The 15,118-nt window shown below is 35.7% G+C and overlaps 1 protein-coding gene across 7 annotated transcripts in view; it reads right to left on the bottom strand.

Annotated features, from left to right (window-relative positions):
* ETV1 (ETS variant transcription factor 1) overlaps positions 1–15,118 on the bottom strand; it is a gene marked incomplete at both ends in the record, with an annotated part of 103,279 nt that overhangs the window by 41,704 nt on the left and 46,457 nt on the right. For 6 of the 7 annotated variants that reach the window (XM_080701771.1, XM_080701774.1, XM_080701773.1 and 3 more), the window contains 2 exons: positions 1,409–1,597; positions 4,733–4,862. In XM_080701771.1, the coding sequence (XP_080557897.1) occupies positions 1,409–1,597; positions 4,733–4,862 (319 nt within the window). The remainder of the gene's footprint in view (positions 1–1,408; positions 1,598–4,732; positions 4,863–15,118) is intronic. The other variant, XM_080701777.1, reaches the window with a different exon arrangement.

The following is a 15,118-nucleotide window of genomic DNA, read 5'->3' as shown; positions in this document are numbered from 1 at the left end:
TTATTAGGAAACAGGGTCTCACTAAGTTGCTGAGAGCCTCACTAAGTAGCTGAAGCTGGCTTTGAACCTGCGTGATCCTCTTGTCTCAGCCTCCCAAGCGCAGGGGTTACAAGAGTGTGCCACCACGCCTGGCACTTTCTTATTATTTTACTACATTTCACTACTAATTATGCTTTTGGGGTTATGTCTACTATGTTTGTGTGACAAAAATACTGAATACTAGTATGCAATTGGACATCTTTTTCTACCTCGGCAATTCTAGTCTCTCGTGGTGACAGTTCACTGTCAGCCATAGGGCTGTCCTCAACTCAGCAAATGCTCCAGATAAGTTCTTTATGTTTTTGTTTGTTTGTTTGTTTGTTTTTGTTTGTGTTTTTGCTGATCTGGGGATGGGACCCAGAGGCATTTGACCTCCGAGCTACACCCCCTGCCCAGTTTTTTATTCTTTGTTTTGAAACAGGGTCTCACTGAGTTGCAGAGGGCCTCACTAAGTAGCTGAGGCTTTTGAGAACCGCGATCCTCCGGTCTCAGCCTCCCAAATCCTGGGATTACAAGCGTACACCACCACACCCGGCTAGGTCTTTATGTTTAGTCCATTGCTAAACATTTACCAAGATACCAGTGGTTATGAAAAAGCACAAGAAAGAAGGGGAAAAGAGGTTTGCTGTATCTAACCAACCTATTTTAAGTTACATTTTAAGGCAATCCCTCAAGACCTCTAAGTCTTTCAATATTTTATTTAAGTATAAATTCCTTCATGTCTAATAAGTCAAGAATTTCCCACCAAGCTTTTTTTCTCATCCCATGGTCTGATTCTTGTCTTTCTTCTTTTATAAGTAATTATAGTCTAGTCTCTGTCTCTTTAACTTTCTCTTCTCCATGTCCAGGGTCATGTTCTACTGACATTAAATATTCATCACTTGGAAAGAACAGTAAGTAGTTTCAATCAAATAAGTTATATTCTGCAGAACTATGTATAGCTAAACCATTCAATCTAAGGTAAAGAACCTAATTCCATAAGCCACTTACTAAAATTAGTCTCCTAACTTTACAGAACAAGTACACACATATGCTCATAAAAAAGGGATGATCTGATTTAAAGTTTAAGTGAAGCAATTTAATTCAAGCAAAGGGAAAGAAAAATGCTCAAATGTCAGTATATAGATTAATTTTCCATTTTAGCAACCAATTTAAATGTTTATAAAAGGAATGTTTATAAATGGCCTTCTCTACAAATTATTTATAAGTATAGATAGGGCAAGCTCTTTCTAAAAAATATTCTGCACAGATGTGCAAAAATAATATGCTCACCTTAAAACTACTATAGGTCTTTAGAATCAGTAGTAAAAATGTTCTCTAAGAATGATAAAGCATTCTTTTTTTAAAAAAAATGGTATCTGTGGTTTACCTGTGGTCCATGGAGTAGCTGCTATCTGGTATGGACTGCGATGGAGGGAGGTGAGCTGGGAAGGCCCGGTCAGGTTTCGGAGTGTGGGTTGAGTTTGGAGATGCATGATGCAGTGGGGACACTGGAGTACTGGATGGTGTGGGGGGGTTGGAGGGCCTCATTCCCACTTGTGGCTTCTGATCATAGGCACTACCCAGGGCACAAAAGAAAAGAGAACCTTTGTTTCTTGCAGCAACAACAACAAAAAAAGTTTTCAATCCAAGGGAAGAAAAAATATTTTAGACTTTAGTCATAAAGAAGATAAAATTGTACATATATAATTTTTGCAATCCCAGAACATATAAACTTTAAAATCACCACACCCTTACAGACAATAGGATAATTAATACAAAATCTTGTAATTCCCGAAGTGCATGTGGAATGTATATTTTAGTATATATGCAAACATAGTAGAAAGAAAATCACAATCAGTAAAAGTAATGGTATTTTTCTCTCTTCATGAATCCCTTTGAGTCAATTTGAGAGATCTCTTCTAAATCATTAAATACTCCTGAACATATAATTCTTTGTCTACATTTAAAAGAAGAACTAATATCAGCTTAATAAGACAGAGACTGTATTTGGTTCACCATTATATGTGGTGAAAATTGTAAAGCAATGCTTTTGACTTTTTTTTTGGGGGGGGTGGTATTGGGGATGGAACCCTTCTACTTCCGGGCTACACTCCCAAACCTATTTTATATTTTATTTGGAAACGGGGTCTCTTAAACCAGCAAGGCTGGCTTCGAACCTGCACAATTCTTCTGTCTCCACCTCCCAAGTGCGGGGATTACAAGAATGCACCACCATGCCCAGCTGCTTTTGACTTTTTAATTTTTCATATTAAATAAAATAAATTAAAATGCCTCTGATATATTTAAACTTTCTTGGGATATAAGAAAGAGTACAAACAAAGTTATTAAGAATAAAAAATCCTATTATCATAGTCTAACTTCCACTCCCAATTACAAAACAGTAAAATGAGTGAGTTCGATTTTATATTATGCATTTACATTGTTTTCTTATGTGTGGCCTTTGGAAATAAGATTTAACTAATTTTTGTAATAATCTACAAAACATTTTACAAAAAATAAATTTTACTTAAATTTCTGAATGAAAAGAACATTTCCACGTTAAATTGCTATATTTCTTTTTAAAATAAAAAGCATTAAACAGTACACATTTTTTCTTTAAAAAAAAAACTTTTTTTTGACTTGTATAATAACTTGTTACTCCATCAATACAACAGAACTCATTTCAATAGAAAGATATTTTATAGACATGAAGGAGTATGAGCAATAATATATCAACTCTACCTTTTCAATTACCCATATATAATAGCCTTATCCTTGGTTCTATCTATGTTTATTACTAATATATCTGAATGAATAGCTCACTTCTTATATAAAATGGCTCACCTTGACTCATTTTTCGTTAAAAATAAATATATGGTATATTCTGTATGTATGTGTGTGTGTGAGGTAGTACTGGGGATTGGACCATGCCCCCAGCCTTTTGTTTTGTTTTGTGTTGTTTTATTTAAAACAGGGTCTCAGCCGGGCGTGGTGGCGCATACTTGTAATCACCGCGCTTGGGAGGCTGAGACAGGAGGATCGCTCGGGTTTGAAGCCAGCCTCAGCTACTCAGTGAGGCTTCCAGCAACTTAGTGAGACTCTGTTTCCAAATAAAATATAAAAAAGGTCTGGGAGTATAGCCCAGAGGTAGAAAGCCTCTGGGTTCCACCCCCAGTACCACTAAATAAATAAATAAATAACAGGGTCTCATTAAGTCACTGAGACTACCCTTTAACTTCTAATCCTCTTTTATCAACTCCCCGTGCAACGGGATTACAGGAGTGTGCCACCACACCCAACTACATTTTCTCTCTTAAGATATTACTTCCCCCTCCATGAAATGTTGCATTAAATTATATTGCTTGCATAGAAATGGAAGCACCACAATTTACTGAATATAACATATATCACTGGAGAATTATGGGTCCCCCAAACAGCCTAAAAATAGGCAATTCTTCTACTGTTAATTTATGGGTATAAGATTGTCATATAAAACAGTAGTGATTTCACAGTTGCAATTGTGATCAATACTGAAATGCAATGACAGTTCTACATCTAATTGCTTCATTGATTGGAAGTTCTTCAGTATGTTAAATAACTATGCTGTGGATACATAGCACCTTATGGAGAAAATGCAAAAAATAAAACTAAACTATAAAACCCTGATCAATATTGTCTTAGCTGAACTCAGTGTGCTTTCCTAGTTAGCTGTTACAACAAATTTTTTTTATAAAAAGCTTTGGAATTTCAACTGAGCTCACTCATAATTTCAGGCTCTGGTGAACCTCTTAGAAAAGCAGATATAAAAGATGTTTGCAAGAACGAATAGTATTAAAATAGCCCAGCATTGGTCAACTGCTGTGAGATGGCATATATCTAAGTTTCTTGAATCTTGATTACAAAGGGTGTATGTGGTAAACATGAAAAACAGAAGAATCATGAGGCTGAACTGATATACTGATAGACGTTTGAAACAGTACAAATATTTAGAATCATTTGTATTATAAGTTTCCAAACCAAATTTTTTGAAGGAGTAAGTTTCTACTGTAGTTGAGATTAATATTCAATAGACAGGGGCAACTTTCTTATGCAATTAAAGGGCGATATGAAAAGTAAAAGCATGCAATTTACTGTGAAGGGTTTTTAATGAACATGTATGTTATCAACCTTTTGAACAAATGAACAATGTACTTTTACTGCACCATCCTTTATAATCATCAGAACAACAACTTGCTTTTTAATAGATAATAGCCTCCGCTAAGCCTTATAAAAATCTAGTTTTATTGCAATTGTCCATGAATGTATCATATAGATCATCTACAAAGCCTGTCAAATAACTAATGTACCGCTTCAACTTGCCAAATGTCTCGGTTTTTTTTCTACAAACTATCTAAAGTGCATAATGCATTCATTCTAATGGGAACTTTCAAACGCTGCTCGTGCCAAATAAGACCCTCTTTTAAACCCAAGATGCATCGCTACACAGAAAAGCAACTAAGGATTTGGATGAAATGATTGCTTTAAAATGATTCTTAAAGTGTGTGACTGTATGGTAAACCGTTCTTCAGAGCTCTGCTAAATGTGTTTCCTAATTAGCTTATTATATACTGAAAATGTACCTCATAAAATATAACTTGAGATTTTATATTTTGCTTCACTTTTTATTTCAGTAAGATCTACTAGTCTATATGTGTAAACCTGGTTGTCTTACCTGACATTGTACAGGCACTTTTCTCCATAGCTGAATTTAAAGGGCTGTTCTTGACTGCAGGCAGAGCCAAGTTCTGAACATGGACTGTGGGGTTCTTTCTTGATTTTCAGTGGTAGGCCGTGAAAAGCCACTAAAACACAAAACAGAAACACCCACAAAATTAAATGCAGTTAAGAATTAAGTTCATTTATCTGTTCTACATTGTTTGTTTAAAATGTCATTAAAATTTTATATTAAGTTACCTATGTAAGAAAAATCACAGCTTATGAGTTTCAGTGGCAGAAAAGATTATGGAGAATCTCTGCATACTCCTTTTCTGCTTTGATTGCATAACAAAATGTATACCTGAACTTTCTTTCTAAGTAAATAAAATCACTTGTAATTTGCTCGGCTGATATTAACAATACTAGAAACTCAGTTTTCAGAAGTAAAATTTTGAATATATCTCAGAAATATTTCTGATGACTAAAGCAGAAAAATTCTAACTGAATTACCAATAATAATCTGAATTCTAGAATATAATATTAAGCATTATCAAAAGAAAAATACCTCTATTTTATCAGTAGTAATAGTTTAATAGATTGACAACCAAACTATGATTAAAAAAAATACAGGTGTAGATCAAAAGAAAACTCATGATACTTTGGGCAAAAAGCTCAACATCTCTGAGACTAATGACTATTTATAAAATAGAGATTAAAATACCTCCCTACATACCAGAATTGCAAAGACAAACTATGAAAAATATGTGAAAGTTCTTTGTCACATGTAATTTACCACAAAATAATCATTCTATACCAAGTGATATTTCCTACTTTTTTATATGACTTAATGTAAGGTAATGGTTAAAGTAGTCACTTATGCTTAATATAAAATAAAAGTTACATTATACAATATAAACACAAGAAATGCTCATATTTTAAATATGTGTACTTACATATAAATATATATAGTTTATGGCTTTAAAACCAATAGATAAATACCATGTTCATTTTTTATTCTTGAGTATGAAACTTAAAAATCATATCAAAGATTCTATCAGGATAAGTTTTGATATAAAGGGGGAATTAGTTTTTTAAAAGATAATATAGACAAAAGAATAAATTTTGTGATTAAAATGTTCACTATTCACAACTATGACTAGTCAATAGATAAATACAGAAAGAAAAAACATTCTAGAGTTTATTTTAACTCCTATGAAAACTGGAATTAAAACACAAAATATTGAGGTGGGTATGTCAGTGCATGCTTGTAATTTCAGTACTTGGGAGGCTGAGATAGGAGGATCACAAGTTCATGGCCACCCTCAGGTACGTAGTGAGGACCCCTGCAATTTAGTGAGACCCTGTTTCAAATTAAAGGACAAAAATGGTCTGGGAGTGTAGTTCAGAGGTAGAATGCCCTTGGGTTCAACTCCCAGCACCAAACCCCTAGCCCCAAAAAAACCCCACAAAATAGTAAGTCTACATTTACAAAAGAAGGTATTTCAAGAGAAACTTTGCATTTTATAATATCATTCTTGACTATGTTATTGGAGCATTATAAATGTGTATTAATTTCATTGTCAAAGATAATTTTTAATATGAGAATTGGATATCAATAGCTACCATATTTCAGAAAATAAATACTATGCGTTTGTATGTGCCTGTAATTCTGAAAATGTTCAAAATGTGTTCCATGATATTCAAATGGTACAAAACATCCTAGGAAACAAATTTGTGAAATGGACACATTTTACTTAAATTAGTTCTCTAAGGAAAGATTAATCATTACACTGGCTGTTTTGTTTTAAAGTATTTTTAAATATAATATGAGTCCACGGTCATGCTAAATATGACTATTCAAAAAAGAATAAGAAATTAAAAAATAAAAAAGAGAAAAAGAAATTTTATGTATCTCCATTTGTTAGAGTGCTCATATGCATTAATTTTACTGAGACAGAATTTAGGGCTGAAGATGTGGTTCAGTGATAGAGTGCATGCAAAAGATTCAATCCTGGGACTCATACGGCACGTGCCTGAGAGTCAATCCCCAGCAGCAACAACAAGAAGAAAAAGTTAAAATGTGTTAATTATCAAGTTCGCATTTAAAAAAAGCTTAACAGTTTTGAAAATTAATTATAATAGGAGGTCTTGTTTGTATTCTTATTTGAATAAACCAACTATAAAAGAACAATTTTGCAATAAGTAAGCCATTTGGAGATAGGCTAGTTATTAGAAAATTTAATAAGTCATTACTAATTTTGCCGGATTAAATGATGGCATAATAGTTACACAAAAACATAGTTATAAGATATTTAGGGAAAATAAGATTTCTAACGTTTTTTTTGTAAAATATTCTAGAAAAAAATTATGTTTGAAGAAGAGATGAATCATATTAAGAAAAAGGTGGATAAATTTCAGACACTGACTGATTGGTAGTAGGGGCTCATCATTTTCACTTTACATTCATTTAAGTCTTATATTTCCATGATAAAATGTTTGTGACAGAGCCATGCTTGGTGGCACAAGTTTGTAATCCCAGCATTCTAAAAGTTGAGACAGGAGGATGGCTGTTTGTAGCCAGGCTCAGCTATTTAGTGAGGTCCTTTGCAACTCAGTGAGACCCTGTTTCAAAATAAAAAATAAAAAATATGTCTGGGGGTGTAGTTTAGAGGTAGAATGCCCCTGGGCTCCATCCTCAGTACTGCCAAAAAAAATTTTTTTAAAAGACCAAAAAATCTCACAAAATACTCAGAGTATTTCATAAGAAAACTTTCTGTGTGTCCATGTGTGGTATACATGTGTATTTGCATGTGCTACTACTTAGGATGATAAATACTGCACGATGCAACATTTATAATACATTTCCATATATTTGTTGTTTTTTGGACAAATAGTTTTCAACTATTTATTATTTCTTTGAATATATTCAGTAAATGTGTCTTGGCCCATTGGATTAAGTATAGTTTTTACATTTTTCTAAGCAAAAGCAATAGTAGCATATAAGGAACTCAATTTGCATTCAAAGAAGTAACAAATCATACTTAAGGTAAAAATTCATATGAATAAAAATTATTAAGCCGGGCGTGGTGGCGCACGCTTGTAATCCCCACACTTGGGAGGCTGAGACAGGAGGATCGCACGGGTTCGAAGCCAGCCTCAGCTACTTACTGAGGCTCTCAGCAACTTAGTGAGACCCTGTTTCCAAATAAAATATATATTAAAAAAAAAGTCTGGGAGGATAGCCCGGAGGTAGAAATCCTCTGGGTTCCACCCCCAGTACCAGCAAAAGCAAAAAAAAAAAAAAAAAAAAAAAAAAAAAAAATTATTAAGATGTTAGGAGCTAATGAATATGCAGCATAATGCAAAGTTTATTTTATTTAGCAAAATACCAGGTACATAAGAGACCCTGCTTAATATTACTATATTTTAAAAGTTCTTGGGACCGTGAGATATGAAAGGATTAGTGAACAGGACATAAACAGCACTGACCATAAGGTTAAAATATTGACATATTAGGCTACATTGGAATTAGAAACTTCTCTTTATCAAAAGATGTCATTAGTAGAATGCAAAGTAAGCTACAAACTGCAATGTGCTTACATAGAGACAGCTGACGAAGAACTCATCTTCAATATAATAGTAATTGCTACAAATCAATAATATAAGACAAATGACCGACAAAAGCAGAAAAAAGACTTAAAAGGGCCACTTATAAAAGAAAATATTTAAATGGCAAAACAAAAACAATAACCAAAAATTCCCACAAAAACAAGAGAAATGAAAAGGTATTCAAAATCTTTACTCATTTGTAAGTTACTAATAAAGGCACATAAAACTATCACTATATACCCACTAGAATGATTAAACTATAAAAGCTTGGCTTTACCAAATTTTGGGGAAAATATAAGGCAATGAGAAATCGTATACATGCCATTGAGAATATAAATAGGTATAACCATTTTGGAAAACTTTTTGATAGTACCTATTAAGGCTCAACATAATCCTACCCTATGATCCAGAAATTACAACATTAGGTACACATTCAAGAAAAAGGAGTACATATGTGCACCCAAAGACATGCATAAGAATGTGTAGAGGATTAAAAACATGTGTAAGGATATGTGAAGGATTATTCATGACAGCAAAAACTGAAAATATTCAAATATTCACTGGTATGAGAGTGGATAATTAAATCATGATATAGACGTCCACTGTATGCAATAGTGTACAGAAACAACAAGGGACGAATTACCTACCGTTACAGTTTGAATTAAAAATGACCCCAGACCTCATGTCATAGACAAGGCAGCCATGTTGGAGGCAGGACTTAGTTGCTGGGGAAAAGTTCTTGTGGGGCGACTGGGTTCTATGTGTGTTACCCAGCCTTCCCAGCTGTCTTTCTGACCCTCTGTTCTCTCTGCTCTTTTCCATGATGCTCTGAGTATGTATAGCCACAGCTCCTGCTTGGACGCCAGCTCCAAAGCAGCCTATATCCTCAGAAATCTCCAGATCCGTGAGCAAATGGAACCTTTCCTTCCTCCTCTAAGAAGTGTGCCAGATGTTTGGGTCACAGTGGTGAAATTGCTGACTAAAACAATACCAATGTATCCAAAAGCTTAGATGGTGTCTCAAGCATGAAGCTAAGTAAAAGAAGACAAATACAAAAGATATATAGATAGATAGATATAGATATAGATAGATAGATAGATAGATAGATATAGATACAGATATAGATATATACACACACATATATATATTATAGTATTATGTGCAGATGGGAATGTGCCATCCTGTATCTCACTACCACGTACAATTACAATGCACTAATAAAAGAAAGTTTTAAAGAGTGTACAGTATATACATTTCAAAAAAACAAAACTGAAAAAGAATTGCCTTCTGTAGGTTAATAGGTGACCTTATTTGAAAGACTATATTAAGAAAAAGTCATGAAGACTGGCTCTAATCTAATATGACTGTGGTCCTTCTGAAAAGGGCTAAGTTGAGCCAGGTGTGGTAGTGCATGCCTGGAATCTTAGTGCTCAGGAGGTTTAAAAAGGAAGATTGCAGGTTAGAGGCCAGCCTCAGAAACTAAAATGGGCAGATTTGGAGACAAAGACATGCATTCAGGGGGAATCCATGTCAGGGTGAAAGCCCAGATCCAAGCAATGATGCTACAAGTCACGGAAAGCAAAACATTGCCAGCAACCCAAGAGCAGCTGGGGAGAAGCATGGATAGCTTCTTTCTCATGGTGTTAGAACCCTGTCCCATACCTTCATCTTGGACCTCTAGGCTCCAGAACTCTGAGTCAATTTCTGCTTTGGAAACTGCCAGTATGTGGTACTTTCTTATGGCAATCCTAGCTGGATGCATTTGGATTTTGTATGTGATAAAAATTTGTAGATGATTCTTATAATTGGGCAAACACTGAATCTTCTGCAATGCTTGGCAACACCTGGATCAAGTGTATACTGCATTCAAATAGATCCAGGACTTGAAAACACTTAAAAAAAAAATCTAAGGACTTTTTTTCTTACATGCCAACATATAAGGATCCTCAGAAGCCCTGTATCTCTAGCAGTCGAGGGCTCAAGCTTGCTTCATAGCACATTCAATGTGTGTGGGCCTCTTAATCATTATTGGCCCTGAAAACTGATTTTGCTTTTTCTCATCATAAGCCAACTAAGTAATCCAATGAATCTGAGTTGGCGAGGATTATTATTATTTTTTAAATTGCTGCATGTGAGAGAAAGCCGAGCCGCAGAGCTTCAACTTTTGACAGGACGACCTTCAAGCTACTTTATCTTCCTCACCTTAACTTTCCCACTTCCTGAAGATCCTATGTCACAGAAACAATTTCCCTTATTTATCCTTCAATGAGGGTGGTATAGAGACTCCCACCAGAGAGGGCTGAGTTGAAAACGAGTTGGGTATTTCATCACAGGGCTGAGAGCCTGAGCGTCTGCTCACAGGCGGTTTTCCAGCTCATTGGCACAGGCACAAATGAAAGCAGCACATTCATTTTGTGCAATTTGCTTTACCTTCCCACATGGAGTTGGTGCATGTAAAAGGCTGTTAAGTACTAAATTATTCCTTATCAAAGCACCATCATCTGGAGTCATGATCAACACTAATTAAATTACTTGCGCTGAACACGGCTCCAGCCTGCTGCCTAGGCTGCTAGGTACGTTTCATTTCCCTTGCAGCACCGTCCTTACTGGGTCCAGAACAGAGAGCTACAGGCATCCACATTGTTTGTAGTTTTAATTAAAGTGAATCTCTCCTTCTTCAGGTGTATCCAATCGAGTGAGTTAACTCCTTCATTTCATTTACCAAGAAACGATGGTTCAAAATGGTATTACATCTTTATCCCTGACTTCAGACAGTTCAGATAATGTATCTAGGTAATCTACAGTGTTTCTCAAGAATTCCTCAAACACATTTTCCACGCAAACTTCTCTGATCTCCACTCTTCCAGACGATCAGATCTCTGGGAGGAGAAGCAGAAAGAATATTAAAGAGATGTGTCTTGCATTTTTTCTTTGATGGAAGCTTGACCTTTAAAACCACATCTTAAGGCTGACTAATGATGACTGAGTTCTTCTAATGGTTAAATTTAAGAACTCCAAAAGGCCAGGACTTAAAAATATGCACTTCCAAAATAAACTTCGCTGCTTCTTAATTCAAAAGTTTACTTGGGGTTATGGTACTCATCATTAAGTGTTTGCTAAATTAGTAATTGTTTTCATTTTGGAACTATGAAACTTCCTCTTGCTTCCAGTGTTTTTTCACCTACATTTTAAAAGGGGGTACAATGTTATCATGATTCTACTGGAGCACGGAAAGGCATTCGGCTCTCCAAGAGTAACAGTGCTGGTGTACAAACACATCTTTGATTTAGGGTGGACATAAAATAAGACAAAGAAATATATAAATCAAGTTTTCATTTATATTTCTATACTCAAGGTAATGATAACTGATACGGTTAAAAGGGATGATATTCAAGCCAGGCATGGTAGTACTCGCTTGTAATCCCAGTACTTGGGAACCGGAGACAGGAGGATTGCAGTTTGTGGACAGCCTCAGCTTCTTAGTGAGGCCCTCCACATCTTAGTGAGACCCTGTTTCAAAATAAAAAATTAAAAATAAACCTGGGGGTAGAGCACAGAGGTAAAATGCCTCTGGGTTCCGTCCTCAGTACCACACAGAAAAAGGATGATATCCTTAACTGCAGATGCTGACAACACATCACGGTTGAGTTTCAAATCCTTTTTTTTTTTTTTTTTTTTTAGTGGTACTGGGGTTCCTGGAAACCCTTCTACCTCCAGGCTACACTCCCAGACCCATTTTTATATTTTTATTTGGAAACAGGGTCTCCTAAGCCAACTAGGCTGGCTTCGAACCTGCGCGATCCTCCATCTCTGCCTCCCAAGCGCGGGGATTACAAGCGTGCGCCATCAAGTCTGGCTAGTTTCAAATCCTAATAGCATACCCTAGCTGCAATGTTTTCTAAAAAGACAATTTACATAATATTTTACTGTCACGTACTCTATTCTCATTATTCAAGTCATGAACACTTATGATTCTCATCTTGCAGATTTTTTTAAGGGCATTACTGTAGTTTGGATCTCGACTGTCTCCCAGATGCCCTGATATTGAAGGCAAGTTGGCAGCCTGAGGTACAGCTGGGAGGTGATGCAACCTGTAGGAGGTGGGACCTATGGGAAGAAAGATAAGTCACTGGGGGTATTAAGTCAAGTCACTGGGTACTGCACTTGAAGGCAGTATTAGGACCTGATCTCTCCCTTCCTGTTTTGCTCTCCAACGACCATTAGTGAGCAGCCTCCTCCACCATGTGATCCTGCCATGATATACTATGCACCACATGCCCTGAGCAAGGGGGCCAAGGGGCCATGGACCACAATCTCAGAAATTGTGAGCCATAAAGAACCTTTCTGTCTTTTAAGTTGATTTTCTCAGGTATTTTGTCACTGGCACAAGAAGTGACTATTGCAAGCATAACAAGCTTAAGCATCATGTCTAACTAAAGACTTAAATTTAAATAATGATGGGTTAAGAATTAGATCTCTACGCTTAGGCTACAATTCTTGAACCTTTAAGCATATAACTCAAACTTATTTATGCACATACTTAAAATTCCCTTCATGGATGAACACCATTATAATATTATTTCAGATGCTTATTCTTTTAGTAATTAATCCATCTACTATGAGCCAGATATGGAGTGAAGATGTAAAGTAAGATTATCACCAAGAGTTCATAGGGTCCTACAGAGCTTTAGTCTTTAAATTCTTTACATTTTATTAATTCATGTGTGTGTGTGATATACACATCTGTATACATAGCCTTACTAATGTATTCTTGGCACTTGTATCTAAACAAAAACACTTCTCAGAGCATTTGTGCTTGCTTTTAGGCATTCTGCCTTCTTTTAATTTATTACTGTGACCAAAGACATTTAAAAATTCACACTACTCATTTTCCACTGAAGGAAAAAAAAAATGTTTCTATCCAATATCTAAAGCTTCCCCAATACCCTGCTAAAAGAAATGTCACAGAAGATGAAAAGTCCTCCTTCTTCTACACGTGGACAACCCATGTGAATACAAGGATAAGTTGTCTTGTTTCTGATCTTCACCTTCCTTTCCTCCTTAGCTCTAAACTGAAGAGAAAAAGAGAGTAGCAATTTGCTTGAATACAAAACAATTACTTTGGGCAAAGAAACACATCACATTTTTAATTCCTCTCCAAACAGAACCATAGCTTTGAATCTAATCTATAGTTTTGGGGGAAAACCTTGCTAGGAACACAAAGTCTTCTTGAGAATCTCCTTATCCTGATGCTGAGATTCCTTGTCTATTGAAAACATTGTTTTAGAAGAGTCTACTATATGATATTCTAGAATAGGGGTTGGCAAATTACAGCCTATGGGCCACCTGTATCCTCCCACCTGTTTTTGTGAATGAAGTTTTAGGAGAACATCTCTCTAACTATTCATTAAGATAAGGTCTAGGGCTGCTTTGAGCTACAGTGGCTGAGTTGAGTAGCTGTGACAGAGGCCATCTAAACTGCAGAACCTAAAATACCGACCATCTGACTTTTTACCAAAGACAGTTTGCTGACCCTTGTTCCAGAATATGGTCTATAAAAGGGAGGAAATAAAGCAAAAAAGTTGCTGAGTGAGATGCTGTCATGAGAGGGTAAAGCTAAAGTAATCAGCAAAGGACACTTAATTTTAGTCTAATAACACTTTTTTAACTCTCAAAACACAAAGTACAGCCGGTGTAGTCAATTTTACAGGGATTTATACAAGCTAGCTAATGAAAAATGACAGAAAGCTGAGGCTCTAGAGCACCACAAATTTATGAGCTTTGAGGAATTTCAAAACATTTACTTAGACCAGGGTGACGTATAATGTGGAGAAATTTTTACACCTATCTAGAAAATATAACTGAAAAAATAGAAACAAATCACACCATGGACACCAAAGTGCTTGTAAAAAAAAAAAATTTCACTTGGCTAAAGCAAGGGAATAAAAGGGAAAAAAGTAAATGAGGTACATAAATTAGATTATTTAAGATCAGATACAGGCATGGCATGAAAAATGCGTGTAGCCTTTTACACAAATGTATGTAGTTAGAAATATACTTGGTAGATGGAGAGCGTTCGCTTTAAGTTAATACCACTTCAATTTCAGGTGATAAGTGGGTGGCAAGGACCTCAATTAGTGCTCAGCTAAATTCCAGAAGCAAAGGGGAAGGCTTGTGTACAAATAAAGACCATAGTGCTACGCGATTTATAAATCTGTCTTCCAAGACACAGAGCAAAGGGCACTTCAGCTGCTTCTGGGCCGCTCCAAGATTCTTTCCCAGTGCATTTACCTCTTGCAAGCCCTTCCCTCCTCCACTGTGTGCACAAACCACTCACACACACCCTGACATCCATTACTAAAGAGCCTAATCTCAGCTATCAGCAGAGTGCCTTTATGGGGCCATTAAACCATTTCTCTTGTTTACAATGCCCGAAGAAAGATGTGAATTATGTCTATGACAACACAAGCGATAGCATTTCTAAACTGCTATCAAAATGCAAACTGAAACACATTTTAAGGACAGGGATCCTGATTCGAGTTTTCATGATTTTCCATTATTCGCAGCATCTGGAATTATATTTGCCTATAATATTTTTGAGATAGGAATTTAGAACATAGCACAGCAAGTTGATATTTATTTTTTAATAAGAATCTTTAAGTAGAGCTGTTATCAGACAAGTGGCATAAAGTTTTTAAAAAGGAATATTGTCAGTTGACAGGGAGTCCATACTTAATTGGGCTCTTCAATGTTATTTTGACAACATAGAAGATATTGTTTAGTATAATAACAA

Source organism: Muscardinus avellanarius (genome assembly GCF_963383645.1).
Source record: "Muscardinus avellanarius genome assembly, chromosome: 9".
Lineage (NCBI taxonomy): Eukaryota > Metazoa > Chordata > Mammalia > Rodentia > Gliridae > Muscardinus > Muscardinus avellanarius.
This window is presented reverse-complemented; position numbering and strand designations above follow the sequence as displayed.